The following is a 21558-nucleotide window of genomic DNA, read 5'->3' on the forward strand; positions in this document are numbered from 1 at the left end:
CCTCTTAGCCTGATACCCTGTTTCCTTACTAACTTCTTGATTTATGTGCCGTACTTACCTGACCTTTGTCGCAGATTCTGTCCTGGTGTACCTGTTTGCCTTGTTTCTGGACCAACCTACCTGACTTACTCTTGCTCACAAAGAAATACTTACCTGTGGATTTGGAGAGACCTTACCTGCACCAGAGCCTGTGGAGAAGCAGTGAATCATTCCCAGTAATTATACCAATGGAAAACAGAAGTCTTACCTATGGTTCTACCTGTGAACGCACCCACAACCAACCTGTGAGCACAATCTATAAGAATAGTGACTGCTTACCTGCAGTAACTGGACTTGAACGTACAAAAAGAGACTCAAAAACTGTTTGTTGTTTTTGGTTATTTGGTTTTTTTGGCATGTCAAATCATCTGAGCTCATCAAAACTGATGAAAAATATAGTGAAGTTTGGGTTTCCATGGAAACCAATGTTGGGTAACATCTGCATACAATAACACCTGATTTGGATTTACATTTGTAAATGTTTGTATATACACAGATATTGATGGAATTATTTTTGGAAGCTTAAAAATATATTCAGTGATAGGTCCAAATGCACATACACGGATCGTAAGTACGAAACAAAGGCACTGATTTAGTGAGGAAAACATCTTTAAAAAGTACTTTCTCCCATTAAAAACTGCCTTTATTAGCACCTTGCCTTTGAATTTCATCCTGTGACACTTCAGTAGCTGTTTATATGAGACCTGTGGAAATAGCACTGTTTTTTGGCAAAGCGATCAAACTTTTGTAACTGGTAGCAAAACTGACCGTACTACGCATGCAGGGGTCACGAAATAGGAAATCTTAAATGTTGTGACTTGCTGGTCAGGTCGCACAAATTGCCATGGCCAAAATTCTTGCTGCCACAGTAGCGCCCCTTGCCAATTCGCAGGTACCTAACCGTGACAAAGCAACTGAAGGCTGCTGCAGTAAAGGCCTGGCAGAGCATCTCAAGGAAGGAAACGTGGCATCTAGTGACATCCATATGTTCTAGACTTCAGGCCATGCTTATATTTAAAGTTATTCTAGTTAGTCCAATTACTGTTGAGCCTCTGAAAATGGTAGGCCATGTATTTAAAAATGGCTGTAATTCCTAAACAGTTATTGTAACTGCAATTCAACCACATCTTTATCTTTTGATTTAAAATCCGCTTTGATGTACAAAGGCAAAAATTTCAAAGTAAAAAAAACCAAAAAAAACTATTGTCCAAATATCTGTGGATGTGTCATTGTACATACTTGTGTAAAAAAGTGTGAGCTTACCACCAGGAGAAACCAAAGGATCCAAGCAGAGCCCATTAACCTCATATCTTCCTCTCACAGGCAAATCTCTAGAGACAGGGAGGAGAACAACACGTTAAACCTATCAGAAAAACCATGAAGGTGACTGACTGAACAAACATTGGGCTGTTTCGAATCAGGATTACAGCTTCTCAGGAGAAAACAGTCACAGCAATCATTCATCTGAAATGCAAAACACTGCAGCAGCGCTGCAGTTTGTGACATTTCACTCCTCTCCTTTGTGCGTGTGTCTGCAAGACAGTGAGACAGTGTGTCTGTCAGAATGTGAAGCAATGAGTAACTTTGCATTGTGAGAGCAAAAAAAATGATGAAAAGCACAGACAAACACGCAGCAGAGACCAAAATAGTCAATGCTCATTAATCATCTTGTGCTGAGCCTCTAGTTCAACGGGACGACAGGAGCAGATCGGCCGGTTTAGTAACTGAGTGCGTGCGAGATTAAAATTCAATTCAGGTCTTTTTGCTCAGGCTAACAGAGTCCCTATTGCAAGGCCATCATTCTGCAGTTTGAACAGTTACAATGACCTACTGGTTGTTCTGCACACCCCACAGCGGCCCAGGGGGCAGGGTGTTCAGCGGATACGCATGCATGAGCCAGTCTTATAAATCACCATGAAAGCACAATTTATAGTATTTGTTTGGCTACAGAGGCACACTGATGGTAGGCTACTTAGCTTTAGGATGACAAATATACCTGGCTCTGCCAAGAATTTAAGCCTAGTGGTGCTGATGTCTGAACGGGAATCCCAGTCACATGCAAACTATCTGTAGAGGTCGCAGTGGGCCTTCTAGCATCAAATGAGGCCGCTTATAAATCTTAGTTCCAGCTTCGAATATAAAATAAAACTCCATATTTTTAGAGATATTTTTCATGTAGAGATATTTTTCATGTTTCTGTGTTGTGACAATTCCCGGGTTTGCTTTACATATGAACATGCTACGACTGAGAAAATAGAAAATTAATTGGAACATTGCATGATTATATAATTTATTTGCTGTTTTAAAAACAAAAAACTCCTGAGGCCAAGGTAGTGGTTTCAAATGTATGAGTAGATCTGAAAAACTGAAAATCCTAATGATGTTTTAAATAAAAAAAGTTTTGAAAAAGTTTGAGAATCGATGCTTAAAATATGACTGAAATAACCCCAACCCCAATCCTACCTATTTTTAATACAATACCAGACCAGAGTTTACAGGAGATCTTTTCTGGGTCCACCTCAGTGAAGCTGAAGGTCACAGCAACTAAGCACTTTACAGTGCTGCTTTGAATAGGAATATAGGGATCGTTAGCAAAAGCGATGACATGACAGACGAGGGAGAAGTATGGATCCCAAAATTGCCTCTCGAAGGAGAAGATCCATGAAAACCACTGCTACTCCAGCACAGAGACTCAATAATCCTCCTAATCACTGCTGGGTGATCATGAGCATGTGAATTTATCTAAAAATTGATAAATTGACATTATTCACTTCAGGCAGGCTAGAAAGACATCATCGAGTATGAATTTAATTATCTGGCAGAAAAAAATGTTATTACTTTATTACTTGTATGTAAAATAAATAGGAAAGCACTGTAAATTTTAAATGTCACTTATCCCTATGTCAATCCCTATACCCCTATATCAATATGAATATCAATATTACTCTCTCTGTGAAATGAAGCTAGAGTTACAAAAGGTTTTAGCCTAGCATATACACTGGAAGCACTGGGTATTGCTAGCCATTCACCAGAGGTTTAAAAAAAAAAAAAACTCAAGCAGACCAGAAAACACACCGACAGGTTTTTGAGGCACCTATTTCATAATTTAAGTAGGATGCGATCTGCTAAGAAGGCATTGTTATAACATCTATAGGAACTAGATATGTTGTTGGAGCCGGGTAGGAGTTGGGACTGTTTGAGGCATCAATAACTCTTGCAGTATTTCAACATTATAACGCACTCTCTGCCCATCAATAATAAATTTGACAGCTGCACGTTTCAAATCTTAACAGCTCAGCTTCACACGTGACAGGACTCAAACTCAAATCTCCAGGCTATATTTGACTTTCAGTGGGAGGAGGTTAGGGCTTTTTTTTCTATAGTTAGGCTATCCTTTCCCATTAGCTCCATGTACGTCTCTAAAAATAGACCCCGGAGCATTTTGCAGGCGAATGGATCCAGTGCGATAAGAACAGAGAGGCATGAAGCTCCCCACGCTCCCCGTAGAGAAGATGAGAGAATGCGCTGAAACGGGATGAATGGGTACAGAGTAGAAAGTAAGCAGCATAACAGTGCTGTTTAGGACTGAAAGCTGCTGTAGATCAAGTGAAAGGTTAATTAGTTACAGTGGGGATTTGCAAGAATCTTTTGCAACATTAATTACATTCTAAAATACTTAGAAAATATGGTGGATCAGTTTATTCTGACTGGAAGTGTAAGGCAGACTCTAAAGCAGAGGGTCTTTAGGTTTTATACATACAAGAAATTCAGAGTAAGGACATCAGCTGCTTCCATCATCTCTGTTCTCTTTGATTGGTGATTCCAATAGCAGATTTCTTTTACAACTGGTATCTAAATTTGTGTCTTTTTCATTAAATAAACTGCTAATGTTCAAAGGACGTGATGTCCGCTTCATATGTGCTATTCTTATTGGTAATTTATGTGTTTTCCCTCAGTTTTTCCTCTCCCTCATCTCCCTTTTTCTCCCTCGCTTTATGTCATCCTTATATCAAACTGACAGCAGCAGACAGAGCCACCCATCTCTTCGCTTTCCTCTTGCAGTGAGCGGTCACAGGCACTGTGACAACACAGATTTGTGCTGACATCACATCAGTGATGGAAGATGCGGCGGCCCGATGCGGCTTCTCCTGACTCACCGTTTCAGGCCCCATCGCTCAGGCTGAAGGGTACAGCCACACGGACGTGATTTGGCAGTCTCGTTCTCGGGTCGCGATAAATGAGTCGGATTACAATGCAAGCTCAGGTGGATTAGTTTGATAAACGGACAGATTGTGGACATTACCCGCAAGGCCGTTGTATAATTCTTGCCTAAAGAGCAAAATATTTGCACTCGTCTATAATCTGCATGATCTACAAGTGAAGGACTCTCCTTACTGCTACTCAAGTTTAACAGCACATCCATAACCACTCTTCTCATGAAGTTTATATACTGTATACGATATCAAGGCCTCCTGGCATTCTGGCTGTGCTGTCAAAGAGAGTGACAGACGTTGGAAAAAGTGAGTCCTCTGTGCTTTCTCTGAATGTTGACATAAAGGCAATGTCTAGAGTCATGGCAATACATGTTACACATACACAGTAAGTAAGAGACAATGATTAAGATTAAGAGTTTACAATGTGGAAAAATCCTGCAGTGATGTGAAATATATTTCTTTTCTTACTGCAACAGAAAGAAAACAGTGGATTTAAAGACGCACACGTGCTTTAAATTCTTCACTAAAAAGCCCATTTATATCATTCAAAGCACAGAATTCAATTTCACAGACTGAATGTTTACCAACTGAGTTTTCACAACATTTCTTGCAATAAATTGCGTTGTCATGTGTGTGTGTGGGTGTGTGGGGGGGGGCTTGTAATGAATAAACACATATATCACCGAGTATTCAAAGTCTCTGCAGGTTTACTTTCAAACTATAAGACATTTTAACAATGTCAAAAAATAAGAACAAGTGAAAATAAAAACTTTTGCAATGCTGTGCCTGTGTGGACTGATCAGGCAGGTCTAACACTTTGCTCTGAGTCATGTTTTGAAGTTAGCATACTGTATGTCTGTCTTTGGTGGTTGAGGGGGGGGAATGGGTAAATGGTGAAATGTGAATGCTTTACAGCGAGACTTGTTCGTGCTCTTAAAGTTTATCGCCCATCTAAAAATATACCAAATGCCAAATGTTTCGCCAATTAAGGTAAAAAGAACAAGCTTGTTTCGTTTCCTTTCCATGCATTTACCTCCTCCGCCGCCTCCGTATCCCACTTTTCTCTACATTCTCATTTCCTCTCTGGCCTTTTTTTCCCCCTTCCATATATCTTCTGCTCCTTTAATCTGTTTCCCTTATCGCCTACTTTCTCTGTCGCCCTCTCATCCACCTCCCCCTGTCTTCACTCCAGCTCCCCCTTCTCCTTGCACTCTTTCCCTTCTTCCACAATCTCCCGCTTAAAAAAGGCTCTGCTTTCCTTCCTGCTCCACTTGCCTCTTTCTGCCCCTTTTCCAGCTTCTTTTTCAAACCTTTTTTTTTTTTTCTTGCTCTCAATGCAGGCCTAAAATTTTTGTCGGCTAGAAAATCAGTTAAAACATTAAACAGCTTCATGTTATGGTGCATGTTTTTTTGGTTTTTTTTTTTCCCCAGCTCACTTTAGGATAGTACTATTTCTAAGTTTTGTTCTGCAGTACATGTGACAGAGAGATCAGAGAACATTCACATCAGCTAAAATATTTACTTCAGAGAAAGAGTGCACTACTGTTCATACTGGATTCATATTACAGTCGACTGCGGCTCAGGAGTCTAGAAATTGGAAGGTCAGTGGTTTGACATCACATGTAAGTGTCCTTGAGCAAGATACTGAACCACAAATTGCTCCCAATACATCCAACAACGTGTGCATGATGGTTAAAAAGTGTATGTGTGAAAGTGTATGAAAATGTGTTTGTGTGCAAATGCAGCCTGTTGTGTGAAGTGATTTGAGTGCTCAGAGTATAAAAGCACTACATCAATAGCAGTCCATTTGCCATACTTTCTGTAGCTTAGACAAATGGGACTATTTTCAGTATATGTGGGATAAAATGCAGTTTGAGTACAAGTGGAAGTTAATGGCTCTGGCTTGTGATGGAGAGATATGAATATGGTAAATAAATAAATAGCAGTGTTCAGTTAACTAGCCCGAGCTCACGGCACATTGATGTCTAAAGCAGGCAATTATTGCACCTGTGCTTTATCTGAGGGTAAATACTTTAAGCTCTTTTCCAGTGTATGGGCTGGATTATGGTTGCTGAAAATCTCACTGTGAAGCTGTTAAATATTTTACAGATGTAAAACTATCACTGTTGTGTAGCCATGCACCTGCCAGTAATGATAGATAATGACAGTGATTCATTACTGTCACTAATTTCAATTTACTTGAATAAGCTTATAGAAAGATAGACTTGAGCTCAGATTATTGGTACGGCCCTCCAAAACAGTCCCAGTTTTTCATGTGGCCCCTTCAGAAGATTAAATTGCCCACTCCTGCAATAAGGTCTTCCATAGTTTATGTATATCTGCACTATTTTCTTCTCTTGCAATGAAACACCTCATAAAAACGTCAATATTTATTTGGGGAGTACAGTTTACAGCACAAATTTTCCTTATTTAAACTTCCAAAATATTAGAGAGAGAGGCGCAAATAGTTTTGCTTAATTACTTGCTGTCACTGCACTTTTCACACACTGGCACGGACAAACAAAATGCCAGAAATAGGCAGTTCAACCTTACAGCATGTAAGGTTGAACTGCCTATTTGTGGAGACTTTGAGCTTAAAAACACCTTTCATATATTGATTCTGGAGAGCTGTGAGGTCAGCTTATTGGTGGGGTCCTCCACAACAGTCCCAGCTTCTAATGCGGCCCATTGGGAAATTTAATTGCCCGCCCCTGTCCTAAGGGATAGTGAACGAGGCTGTAATTTTGGATACGGCACAAGCCTTGTGCTAAATAACATATGGCTGCATTAAGATTATTCAGGGACTGAAACATCTGACCTGGTTTTAATTGAACGTATACGTACACTTAACTAATCTACAGGTGCAGCTGAATCTGCACCACCCACGTAGACCATGCAGCAGGAGGGTCTCGACGAGCAAATCAAGGCTGCTGCTGATTCTGTGGTACAGTGTGCAGATGACCAATGGAAGACCACACACATTTTGGCATGGAAACTCATCTCCATGTTGAGTAAACAAATTAAGATGCAACTGAATACAAACAGCAAAACTGACTGAACAATTAGCTCCTTCAGCATAACGAGCCTCATCTTCAGGAGGTCAGGATTTAATTGCAGATGCAATCTTCCCACTTCCTGTATGTGTCATGCATTTTAGGCATTTGAGTTCTCTAATTACTTTCCAGTGAGAGCACAAAAGAGATTTTCATTTAAAACCCCTTCCTCACCCCGCCCTCCCTGCCCCCTTTTGTTATTAAAATCTCTGTTGTTTGCACCCAAGTACCTTTCTGAAACTGGGCCTGTTATTTAGCAGCGAAGTGGCAAGAATATGGTAAGAGGGGATGAAGCAAGAAAGCATTGTTTGGTCTGTGTTCCAGCTGGTCAGAACAAGTCTCCTGTAATAGAAAGACTCTCCCTAGCTCTGTGTAAACAACTGATTTACACCTGACCTTTAACTCCATGACATCCCACACATTTCCTCTCCTAGACTAGAAGGAAATTAAATGGGTAGAGAGTAGAAAGACGAAGGATTTTAAAGGCAGATGAAGAAGGGATACAAGGAACAAGCCCATTTTGGGAACAGTCCATCACAGTCGAGACTTCCAGATACACTTACTTAATCTGCTGCCCATGATCCCAACGTTTTATTTTCTTCTAACTAAAATGGTCTCTTTTAAAGCACCAGAAGCATGCATCATATGTAAATTGGAGTTAACTGATGTTTGCCAGGCAGATGGGGAGCCATCTCACCATTTCCCTCACAGGGCTTAACTGTGACTACATGGAACAGGTTGGAGGCTCCCAAGCCACTCTTCAGCTCCAACAGCTAATAACTCAACTGTGGTGAGCAATAAAAGGTGTGCCTGTGCAGGACAACTTTTCTTTGTTTTTTTTTCCCCTACATCCCAAAGTGATTTTTTTTTTCCATTTATGTAACATCGCTAAAATAGCCTAAGTTGGGCTTTACACTGTCTGGACCATGCTTTGGAAGGTTGGTCACGTACTGTATGTTGCCCGCTATAAATAAAATACAGTGCCGATTTTTGCTTCTGAGCTGTGTGTCTCCTCAAAAATAACAAATTATGTACACCCACAACTTGTTCTTGAAAATCTCAGATCAAAGAAAATGTAGGTCAGGAGATGGTATCAGCGCAGCCACGGAAAGAAGAGCAAACGCTTGGCTGCATAAAATCAACCCTCCTGGCTGAAGAATAATATGTATCTACAAGTCTTTTAAACAAAGAAGTCTTTAGCTGGATTTTCCCAACATCAAACACAACACTGTAACAATATAGAAATGGTATAACTTTAGCAACTTATTCTTTCCCTATTCATACGTTCAGCAAATATGCATACAAATATATAATTTATTTAAGCAGCTGAATATCTGGCTTGTTTTCCCGATGAGCACATGCAATCTCCTTAAATCTCCTTTTTGCTCGATTTTGCTCTCCACCAACTCCAAAATATTTTCCTCCTAAGCTCCGAAACAAAGCAGCTTGCTACGGACTTTAAAGTTGTGCTGCTGCGCCACTTTCAGAGCACTGAGAATGAACCAAAGAAGCTAAAAACTCTGCAGAGCATAGAAGAACAGATGGATGATAATTCTTGCAACAAATCAGGGATGGCTTATGAATACAAAAACATTTGTTTTCTTCTTCAAATTGAATAAATTCAGAAGGAAGCACAACTGAGCTCCAAAAGCAGACTCCTCCTCTGCATTCAGTTACATGCTCTGTATGTATCCTGGCAGCCATTTTGCTTTGATTTTTGCAAATTCTCCCACAACTTCCTCTCACGTCTCACTCTTTGGCTCTCTTTTTCCCCTTCTCTGTTTGTCTATTAAGGTCATGGTTGTCTTTGCATTAATATGCAGAGGGACCACCAGAGCTCCAAATTCCTCACCCGTCTCTGTCTGTTTTGCAGCTGAACCAACCGCCCAGTCTGGACTGTCTGGCCAGCTTTAGCTCTTTGTTCTTTCTGCCCAAAATGCCATGAAGTAATGGCTCTTGCCTTACAAAAATACATGTTCTACATGCCTTAAATAACATCAGTATCATCGCTGTATGGTACAGCAATTCCACATATCTAACAATGGAAGTTTTATTTGATGAATGGCCTGTAGTGACATTCATCCAGCTACATGAAGCATCATGCAAAAATCAGAGATTTAAGTTAATTCATTTCTCTCTTTTTTTTTTAATTTTTCATGTTTCATTTCAAATTTCAAAACTTCTTAATTACCAAGCAAAAAAAAAAAAGAAGAAAAAAACCACAACATTTTTCTTTGTTTATTTTCTATAAGTTTTTAACTTGAAGATGTCAAACTGTCCGTTCTTTGAATCACTGTGGTTTAGTAATGATGCAAATAGGCAAATACTCCCTTGCAGCATGTTCATAAATGATTAAACTGCTGATGAAAACTCTACTACATGTACAAGAAACAGTCAGTCTATCACAAAGCACACAGCGTTGTCACCACGGGCTAAAGATGGAAAAGTCGTCAGCATCACTGAGGGGGGCAAATTTTGCTGGCTCAATGGCCAGATCGCACCCTTAGATGTGCGAGTTGGCTGCGATGAGCAGGGCTCCGTGAGCAGCTGGGATTCTCGGTCTGCATCACTGTGTCACAGTTTCCTTCAGTTTTTGTAGAGTGAAGCTTAAAAAAAGGTGATCTGTAAACTGAAGCAAATGAGCTTCAACTTCAACTAAATATAACATCCAGTGATGATTTTATTGGGCTTATTTCACTTTCTTTCTGGATTAGGAACTGGATGTTAAGGGTTAATATATAAGTTGGCATTTAAGAAGCATGGAGGATCAAGATGCATTTAAGCTGCATTATGGGAAGTGTAGGGAAATACATTTTATTGGATATGTCTGACCAAGCATTTTCTACAGGCTTTCTATTTTCCCTGCAATAAAGACTTCTAATTATTTGTCGATTATAAAAACTTTATTCCCTTCAAATGCTTTGGAAATGCACGCTTCTGATCTATTTTTGATTCCGACACAGCAAATCAGTCAATCAAGAGAACAAAAATAATTACAGAATAATAATCAGATGTTAAACACTGCTAGTCATGCAACCTAGCTCAGTTAACAAAAGAAGAACACTGGTGTGATTACTGCTTTCAAAGCTTTCACTGATTTGCATACGGGTGATTAATTCCTACTAGTGTCACTGCATCCCAAGGGCCGCTGCTGAAGTGGTGTTTACTTAAAGACCTAGTTTCATGGCGATCTGATGTCTCACTTCCTCGAGCAGAACTGTGTCAGGTTGCAAAAGCTTTGATCTGAAGAGACGCAGCAGGGAACTGATGTTAAAACATTCTTATTGTATCACATTACACAAAAAGTAATATTGAAAATGAATTTAAAAGATTTCGTGGGTAATGGGAATCAAATGGTCACCACCTACAACCAATGCTAACTAAGTGCCATAAAATTGCACATGCAGCACACCTTACTCGTGCCAATAAACATGTCAGGATTTCGAGTGAGTACAGAGACCATTCAGATATGTTTACTGAATATTTACTCAGTTATATAATCCCCTGAATTAGATTTTCTTCTCCTAATCCCAGTTAACAAAGAAGTTTGTTTATGAATGGAAGCTTTGTTCTGTCAGACGAGCGGCTCCCTCCCTGACACTGACACCTCCCCATTAAGGTTTTGTTTATTTCCTGAAATGATTATGATAAGCGTCACCTTATACTTTCAGCTTCTCTGAGGTTCAGGTGCTTACAGACATCTGCCACTGAATGGAGGGTATTTTCAGGGGATGAAAGTCCTTTCATCTGTCAACCTTTCCTTTCCCCAGCCTCTTCATTTCCTCTTGACTTTCCACTGAGCACATATCTCATCTGTCAAACAACCAATGACATTTGTTTGTCTCATTTCCCAAAAGCAGAGCGTAGAGGACAGATGGCAAATGCAGTACAGCCTCTTCCAAGTTTGGGTTCAGTGTTACAGAACTTCACTTCAGAAGTTCACTAAAATATTTACCAGATAGTTTGACATCATGGGGAATGCATTTATTTTTATTTTTGCTCTTAGTAAAATAATACTTTAAAAAACTATTCTCATGTTTATGTGTCAAACATACAGAAACATACAGATGATAAATACTCAACTTCAGATGTGCTGGCAGGCAAATATGTATTTGGACATAGCGTGGCTATGCTAAGATGCTATAAATTAACCAGTTGGCTGTAACCACAGACGTGAGACATCACTGCTCTCAAAATGTCAAAGAGAACTGAAATTTCTATCTAAGTGAATAACTGGATGACCTCTTCGTGCTGCCCATCTGGAGATTCTCGGGCTATTTTTCCCACGTTTTCCTGTTCCCGCTGCAGGCGTCAGAAGCCCAGGCTTGGTTCTGCAAGCCGAGTCTTTACTTACAAGATCAAAGAGTGTATCTTTACTCTAAAGTGCCACATTGAAGGCATAAAATGAGTAAAAGAGAACAAAATGAAACTGTGCAGTCATATTGTGCCTTTGTGCAGATCATCTTAGCAGAGAAGAGTTGCTGCAAATCAAAGATAAAAGATAAGTCCCTCTGGATCAGGGATTGCAATCAGTCCTAAAATGGATCCTGGAGGGCAAGATCAGAGGCCCCAGGGATGGACATCGAACTTAATCCTACTACTCAATCTTGAACTCAAACAAGACAGTTTAAAAAGCATCAGAAAGAAAAGGCTTATTCGGATGGAAAACGATAGGCGCCTATTGGAACAGCTAATAGCTCTGGGATGTACACTGAGTAAATGGAACAAACATTCTCAATGATAAATCAGGTTAGGTGGGAGGAAATTTAAGAAAAAAAAAAGGTTGATAGAAATATCCCTGCTACAGCAACCACATTAAAGACACAGCACAGTCATTGCAACAGAGGCTCAGGGGGCATCTCATCCCCGAATGATCCAATAAGACTTCAAATTGAAGATAACACAACACATACACACCCTGAACGACATTCGCTTTTAATGGATGCAAACTACTACAGTTATGTCTATAGCATTTTTACAACTATCATAGAAAAAATCGTTAGCAGATATGGAAACACATTTCCAAGAGACCAACCGTTTCCCTCAGGCAATACATACGCCACATAAATCCTGTACTGTACTATATCACTGCTATTGACGCGTTCTGCCTGGGGAGAAGAAATCCACAATGCCAAGGACGACCATTTAAAATGGGCTGTCAGATGAGCAACTGCGCAAAAATGTATGTGCAACACAAAGTACTTGGGAAAAAAAAAAAAAAAAAAGCCAGTTACAGTGCTCACGCCTTCAGGGCTCTGGGGCACAATAGCCTATTTTGTTAAGCCCTATTAAGGAGTAAACTATATGCATATGATTTCAGATGATACAAAAGCTGCAGAAAAATGGGAGCGGATGATAAACCATTATCAAACACTGTATGAGTGAGTGTGAATGAGAGGGGATTACAGTATCGCACGCTTCGCGCGTGTGACTGTGAACGTGTAGAGAAACAGCACGAGTGGATCTATAATTACCTCCGACTAAATTTATGACGAGGTGCAACTGTGTGATTACATTCCAAAGTGTTACAACCTACTTAACACTCGTGTAAACACACCGCTGTTGCACGTGTGTGAGTCCTAGAGTGCATTTGAGTGTGTGGTCCAAGTATGACTCACACTGTGGGGACATAAATTTTTTTATGGAGGCTTTTTTTTTCTTTAAGGGGACAAAAAGAAAGTACATTTTAAGGTGAAGACATGGTTTAAGGTTGAGTTTATAAAGCAGTTGTTACAGATTTGAGTAAGTGCTGTGAAGACAGAGAGAGAGAGGATATTACAGTCCACTGCATTCAACTGCACTCTTACATGTCTGCATGTATGACAAAGAGCAATTTACTATAAAAGTAAGTAGGCAGTAAATATATACCTGTGCTGACTACAGAAACTCACTAAGCAATCTTTTTCTGTCTCCAGATGTAGACATCTGGAGACAGAAAAAGATAACTAAATCTGCACACTGTAAAAAACAAACAAAAGAATCTCGCCCTTGATTTCTGTGTTCATCCCAGTTACTGTTTCCCTGCTTTTACCTTCACTGTCACAGAGTCACAACATCCCTTACCACTGCTGTGCTGACGACACACAGCTATATCGGTGATCACACATTATCCCATTTAATCTCTCTTGAGAATGGCAAATTGCTGTATATAGCAAAAGTGAAACTTCTTCCTCCTTTTTGGAGCTCTGGAGACTGCCTGCATGCTTTTCTCTCTTCCTGTCTGTCTTTATATGGGACTGACAGTCAGCCATCCGTGCTTTTTCTGCAGGAAAATGCAGCCTGAGATTCCTCACTGGACCAAGAGGAGAGACCCTATTTCATTCTAAATAAAATATAAATACATTCCTCTGTAAAGCACTTAATTTAGCCTTGTTCTTAATGGGTTCTAAAAATAAAATTACTATATATATATATATATATATATATATACACACACATAAATATATTTATATTATATAAATAAAAATAAAATGCAGGGATTAACTCATTTCAAGCTCTAGAGGTACCTTTTTGTGCAGCATAGCAAATGGCAATCTCCAATCCTGCCCCCGCAGAAAAAAATCAGTGAGTTCTGATTATTGTTTTGTTGTTTTGTTAAATATATAAGTACACAATGTCCATCAGCACTTTCAATATGTTCATTTTAATGCAGAGGGGGAAAATGACATCATGAAATGTCAAGTCCTGTTAGTGAACACACAGAGAAAAGAAAATAGAAACTCAAAAAAATTAACTAGAAAAAAATTCATTGTGACAGAAAAACGTGGTTTTATTTATATTAGTATAAACAGTTTATTTCTGTTTGAATTACCTTATAAATAATAGCATGCTGAATACCAGAGGTTCTTTAGACTAATTTCCTATTGTTCAGCAGAGCAGCCTCAACCTGAGCTATACACACACACACACACACACACACACACACACACACACACACACACACACACGCAAACCACTTCCACTAGCTTCATTGCTTTTAGCCATCTGTTCTTCTCACTATGAATACGAATGTCTCCCGTAATTATGACAATTTCACTAACATATGCGGGATGAAGCAAACTACTTCAAAAAGTTCAAAGAAAATGTCGGAAGTTTTGAGAGATGGTAAAAAAAAAAAATATCAACCTTGATTGGAGGCAGCAGATAATGAAAGGCCTGAGCGCTGCTGCCTGAGCAGAACTGCCTGGAATGAAACCAAGCCCACAAAAAGTTCCCAGATCATTCACAGACATGGGCAAGAGGACTTTTATTGTGCCTGAATAACAGATCTAATTACATTACTGAGAATGGAAAGGAGGCAGCTTTGCTATATGTGCATCTTTGCTGCAAAATCATTTGTATACTATCAGTCACTGCAAAATTTCCTTCCTTTAAGCATATTTCCATGTCCATCATACATCAGTATGATACCTTTTGAGTCTTCAGTGTGACCTAAGTTTGAGTGACACGTAGGTCACACACTGCATGCAGAATATCTTCTTGTAAAGTCCACTGACTCTGCAAGAGTGATCAAAGGAAGTTTTGGGATTATACTGTTACTTCTAATGTGTTTCCCGCATTCACAGACCCAATTCACAAAGTTGTTGCTAAATGTAATGCAAAATTGCAGTGTTTTTTTTTTGTTTTTTTTAGTGCAGTTCAAGGAAGTGCTCAAAACAAAACTCTTGTATTTCATGGGAAAATTGCCAGGTCCACTTTTCTTCCTTACCCTCAGCAAATGTTTTCACTCGTAGAAATGATCAGAACCAGTGAGCTGAGGGGAAACTGACACTTCTGACTTCATAAATAGGAAAACTGACTTCAAAATATTCCACTAATATATATAACAATCTCAATCAAAAAAATATAGCCTCAGAACAGAGGATTTCTCAAAACCATGATGTTTAACTTCACGCTCTAAGATAAGCACAGTTATCTTTTCAGAATCTGTGTTTTCAGCTGCCTGAAAAGCTTTGATTTTTCCAGATTACTATGATAGTAGAAGAGCGAAGATGTGTGGGTATGTGTGCGTGTGTGTGGGTGCAAATCTATCAATCTCGTTGCTTTGAGGACATTTTGTCAGGTGTGCACATTATCAAAGAGTAAAAAAATGCCTCGAGATCAGAGCACAGTTTCTTCAAAGTGATGGATGCAGGGACTGTCTCGGCAAACAGAGGCATAAATACATCATCAAAACCTGTTGTCATGCAGTAGAGGTTACCACAGACTGTGCACACTGAAAACTAGGCTAACTCCAAGTTGCTGGTCTAAAAATAACTGATGAGATCATTATTTAAGGCTGTCTTTCATTTTTCTTTTACACCTTTTAAATAAAACAGAAATACGGGCTTCTGTGCAAAAGCTCGAACTGCGCATGCATTCACTTGGAGAAAGGCCTGAGTGTTTTATCACAGCACAAGTTCTTTGTCCGCAGAGGGTGAAGGTATTTTTCTGCATGTCCTGCTGGCTTCACGCATTAACACACTCATCCACAGACACACAAAACCTTGCACAGGTTTGCAGAGGTGGAGAGAGTCACCCGGTCTCCCATTTCCTCTGTCTGATACCATTATCATTATCTGTGCTATGCTCATGGCAACCATTTAGAGCCCAGAAAGAGTATGGCTAGCAAAGAACACTGCAAATTGGCCCGCTATTAACTAATCAGTGGATGAATGTACATTGATGTGCCTGGTGTTGTGCTCTGTTACTATTATAGTAAGCATCATAATAGTCCATTAGCACCATCCAAATGAAGTTTCATTGTGTAGATGTGCTTTTCCAAAGTGCTCCCATCACGCTACTCAATCTACAGAATCCTCACTCTAACTGAAGTCAAACTGATGGACATTTTATAATTACTTGAGTAATTACCCAGTTCTTTAATTTCATCGTAAGTGACGTATAACTGTGTTACAAGTTGCACATTATTCCTTAAATTTGATTTCACTTAACGGGTAGAGTCTTGGTCTTATTAGGCTGCATGAACTTTTTTGGGAACATTTGTGTTTTTATGGAAAATACAATAGATAGATAGATAGATAGATAGATAGATAGATAGATAGATAGATAGATAGATAGATAGATAGATAGATAGATAGATAGATAGATAGATAGATAGATAGATAGATAGATAGATAGATAGATAGATAGATGGTCAATACATTTTTAAATCAAGATACAGTATACTTTCTATTAAAAACAAATATAGGATGCGACTGAGGTTTGAATCCTCGCCTCTCTTGCATTTTTCCCAAACCCATTTCAACAACAAAATCATGTCTATTTTTAAATCGGTGCCACCTACACGTCATGGCCATGCAGTGCTTTTGCTACATTTTTTGGTATTTTCTGAATGATTTATATTATGTACTGCAGATGACTAACTCCCCCACATTTTTACACTGAGACACATTATACTTTTTATAAATGTTGAATTATTATCCCAAACAGTCGTCCAAAGATTGGTGAGCCCATCCCATCTTTTCTCTGCAAAGACTAGGCTTTCCTGGCATGGAGAAGGTCTAAGGTGTGATCGCTTAACCTGTTTTGTTTTGGGGTTTTTTTCTACCAAGAGCCTTTTACGGTCACTTTAAAATAAAGTTTGAATTAAAATGACATAAACAGAAAAACTTCGCCCCTTCAGATCTTTAGAGCCAGTTCAGAGTGAAGAAAGATGGTGACAGATGTGCTGATCCTAGGCCTGCTCTGTCATCTAGGTGACTTACAGTGCTCTGTATTGCCTCCCTCCATCTGCAGCTCATAATTCATATCTTTAAAGATAACTTTACCCTTTTTTTTTTCATTCCAGAGAAATAAATTAAATAAATAAATAAAAACCATGCGCACATTCTTCCACACTCATGAAGTGAGGACCTTTCATAGGAGGTGCCTAACGTTCAAACCCTTTCAATCCTTAAATCCTTAAAACAGAATGCTTACTTCTTGCTACTTTTTTTGATGAAATATTTTTCCACACAATTCTGCTCAAAGAAGAAGAACAAAATCAGTTTATGGCGATGATGTTAAGTCTAGCATTTTTGCTAAGGCAGTCCCTCTTTCTCTTAATTATCCATTGGTTAAACGTCTAAATCAGCATAGATTAAGATGTATAAATAGTCATTAAGTGAATATCACAAACTTTGAAAGCCTCATAGCCACATACAGTACAGATCCCCTTAGGCTAGCTATGCCTTTTGTTCTAAATTGCCACTTGCACCATTGTGCACAAAGAGGAAGCCCACCGCAGCTGAGGACTATGGGAAAGCAATTAAAGAAGTATTTTGCTGCTGGACTTCAGCTGAAAGGCATTAACAACAATTCCCTTCTGGGCAAAGTGTTCCCAGTATGGTCTGTTGGGTCAGGGAGTGGGCTGTGTCTGGGTGCTACAAACTGTAAACAGAAGGAGAGACACAAAATGAGAGGGATGGATGCTGTTATTCTGAGCACACAATTTAGCCGTCAGGATTTCTAAAGTAGCAGCGCCAGTACTCCAACAGGCCTTCAATATTTTGACCTGAGGGTAAAAATGTAAAGAAATGAAAAGAGGAAGCAATAAAAGGAGTAATGGGAGAGAGTGGGGTAGGGTAAATGAGCAACCGTTACAGTACAAATTCAATTAACATTAGGAGCAATAACAGGCTGAATGAAAAAGCCCAGTGACAAAGAAGACTACAGATAAAGCAGTTAGTGTGATCATAGAGGTTTTGAAGATCAGAGTGATTGTGCTGCAAATTACTTTCTCTTTATACAACAAGTCCCTAAAGTCTCATTCTGAAGCCCTCTCAGGCCCAAAAAGAGTCAGCCGGGGCTACAGCTCCACCTCCCTATAACTGTACTAACACCAAAGGTTCTTCATGGTGCTATCGTCTTGGTGTGTGACTACCAGCCCACACCAGAGTTTGTGGAGGTCAAGGAGGCAGAGAGGACACCAGTGTGTGATAACGACCTAAACATCACTTGTGATGCTGAAAAAAAAGCCAGTGTGTGACATTTGACTGACATTATGTAGGAATTGATTATGAGCAACATCAGAAACGTCCTTCTGCTTCTGAACACCAAAGCTGAATTCACCTTAGAACTGCAGTTCCACCATGACTTCCACAGAAAATGACCACACAGCCCAAAAAGAAACTGAATGTGTTCGGGAAGAGGAGAAAATCATTGGCTACAACCTCCAAAGTGTGCATAACTGCTGTTTTTTGTGCCACCAATCAATCATGGAAGCCTTAATAGAGGGTGATTACACCTAGCATTACAGCCAGTCCTGAGAGTCATAGAAAGCGTGAGCCAAAATGAGAAAGAAAAAGAGCTGAATAGCAAAGGAAATTATTGAATGGTCTGGTAGTCTAGGGATATTGTAATAAGTCAGAATTACCAGTTGCTCACAGCACACACAGAGCTGCCTAGAAAAGGAAAAATTACATTAATTGCTGCCAAAGCCATTTGCCTTTGGTTTCAGTCTAGATATTTCTTTGGATCTCAAAATTATTTTTGTATGTCTTCTGTTCACAATGACTGTTTTTTGTTTTTTTTCATTGTCAAAACCTTTCATTAGGCTCTTCCTCCTGGAACCCCCTTCTCTGCTAATGAATGGGTCTTATCATCCAACATGTCACTTCATTGCGTGCCAAAAGAAAACAAAAAAAACAAAACAACTTCCACCTTATCTTCCCAGTTCTCAGTGGACAGCATTAAAGCTTTATTTACATAGCACCAATTCACAAGAACAGTCACCTGAAGGGCCCTGACGAGCTTAGCATAGTATAAAGACAAGAAACAGGGGGAAATAACTAACTTGGGTCTGTCCAAACATGCCAGAGTCTGCCTGCCAGTACCTCTAAAGCTAAAGAACATGTTATATTCTATATGTTAAACCTTACAAAAACCTGAGTAAAAAGGAAATGTGGGTTTCCCAGGTGACTGTTATAGATTGCCTTTAGACAGGCCCATACTAGCTGGTTCATCTGAGTTCAGAGGGCTCCTTGTTCTAGCTTCATATTGAGTTTCCAAACACGAGTGTGGTATCAATCTCCTCCTTGAAGAGATTGCTAATATGCATATTTTCTAAAATGTCAAGCTAGTTTTCTTAATGACCTTATCATGTTTTCTCACAGCTTTTATGTAGGGCAACTTCTCATTAATAAAAACCTCGCCGTCTATGCCACCTCCTTGACAGATTGCAGCCACATATGCAGGCAGATGCAGCACTGCTGCGTGAGAGGGGCCACTGCGTCACTCTAAATGTCAGCGTTTGTGGGGAAAAGAAAAAAGGCATGAGCATATCTGGAGTGATAATCTGGATACCCGTGCACCTGGTAAACAGAAAAGAAATATCTGTAGTGAAGGAAGACTAAAGGGTGCATCGCATCATGAGATGTTCTGCTCAGCTTGAAAGATTACAAAAAGTAAGTGTGTCTCTGAAGCAAACTAATGGTGTTGTGTGTGTCAGCAATGTCCACTTATTTGCACTTGGTGGCTACACTTCTCCTCAACGCTACCAGAGGCTGATGGTAAGGCAATGAAAACTCTCGGGAAGCGTTTTCCAAGCAAACATTGAAGCGAGAAGGTGAAAGGATAGAGAGAAAAGGTGGTGTACGCCGGAGTTCAGAGATGGGCGAAAGACAAGCGAGACTTGAGAATGCAATTATATATAGGACAAAGAGTTAAAGGACAGAGCAGCATCAGAGGACAGAGATGAAGAGAGGACAGGAAAGACAGACAAAGGGAAATCAAATAAGTCAAGGCAGGCCGGCGTGTCAGCGTGGCCTCTGACAAAGACAGGAAGAGGCAAAAGAGAAGAATAAAATGAAACAGGAGAAGTATGAGATGGAAGTACGCGTGAACAAAAATGATAAGTGGAGGAGAGGAAAGATGACGTTATAAGCATAATGGTGGTATCCCAGCAAATGAAAAGCAGATACCAGATTGATAAAGAAGATAAAACAGTGAATCTGTCTTCTTTCTTTTTTTTTTTTCTTTTTTTTTTGCTATGCCTTTTTTCTCATGAAAGCAGAAAATAAAGGCATATGAACATCAGCATACTAATTATACATTACATAGTCATGTCTGTTCCATCTGCTGTCAAAGTCATCCAGAAACACAGAGAAGGGTCAAACTAATTTTCATGTAAAAGACTCAATCACATCATTTCTGTTTTTACAATACACTCTGTATTGGTTGACCTTATGATTTCCCTCAGAATGAATGCTTTGTGTCCAGTTATTAATAGTAACGTTCAAAGCAAATGAGTTTCCTAGAAGCTTTAAGCATTCAAGGGAGAACTTAATAACTGCTGTTTGGAAGTATTTAGTTGTTAAGGGCAGCACAAATAGAAGAATTTAGATATTTAATGGAGTTAACAGCTTATTTAGCCTGCAGGGAATTTGGAAGCCTTTTTGAACATTGAATTTGCATTAAAAGCCCAATTTAACAGCTGAAAGGCACTTTAATCAGTCCTTAGCACGGACTAACAGCTATTTGATAATGAGCTACCTTACCATTTAAAAACTGCTGTCTTTAAGTTAAATAAACTCTTTTATTGTAGGATTGTGTTTATCTTACAGGAAAAAAACAAACAAACAAACTGTAAACAAAATTAAAAAGGTGCTCCTTGGCTTTGCTAAACTTATGATTGTGGATAGGAGACATTAGGTAATAAAGGAGTACATTTTGACGCAAGCCATAAAGAGTCCTGAGTGGTGCTGCTGCAAATTGAATTTAGGTATTAGAGGGGCAGGACACATCTAAAGCCAGAGAAGGCACAAAGACATTCTGAACCCCCAGAAGTGGATCTAACCATATATTTGTCTTTGTCACAAATACACACTCTACACTTGCCCATGCACAAACCTCTGTTTACTAAGTCGTCAGCTATTTGCTCTATTCTAGCACCACCTATTGATACTACTTCAGCTGTTCAGCACAAGTGCTGTAGATACAACGCTACTGCGTGGTTCTGTTTCATTAACGACCAGCCTGAACTGTAAACCTTTTCCTCTCTCATTCGTGCCATGCCCATGCTCACTTTCCCTGGAGTTTCACTGAGTTCAGTCTCAAACCACATGCATGCAAATGTTTCAAGCTTTTGTTATGCAAAAACTACTCATCCAGCCACCTGCACTTGGTAAACAGCTTAATGGGGTGGAGATAACTGAAACAGATGACTGTGAAATTAAATTTTACGACAGCAGATCCTCTTGTCTGCATGGAAATACAAGAATAACAACATTTGCCTCAATAAAGTTCATATAAGACTCATGCAGAGAACGGAG

The 21558-nt window shown here is 39.4% G+C and overlaps 1 protein-coding gene across 1 annotated transcript in view; it reads right to left on the reverse strand.

Annotated features, from left to right (window-relative positions):
* The window catches only part of calcr (calcitonin receptor), a 57252-nt gene that overhangs the window by 32063 nt on the left and 3631 nt on the right, over positions 1 to 21558 (reverse strand). Inside the window, exon 2 of the mRNA XM_030741791.1 lies at positions 1303 to 1370. Within this exon, the coding sequence (XP_030597651.1) occupies positions 1303 to 1347 (45 nt within the window). The 5' untranslated portion in view covers positions 1348 to 1370. The remainder of the gene's footprint in view (positions 1 to 1302; positions 1371 to 21558) is intronic.

Source organism: Archocentrus centrarchus, chromosome 11, assembly GCF_007364275.1.
Source record: "Archocentrus centrarchus isolate MPI-CPG fArcCen1 chromosome 11, fArcCen1, whole genome shotgun sequence".
Classification (NCBI taxonomy): domain Eukaryota; kingdom Metazoa; phylum Chordata; class Actinopteri; order Cichliformes; family Cichlidae; genus Archocentrus; species Archocentrus centrarchus.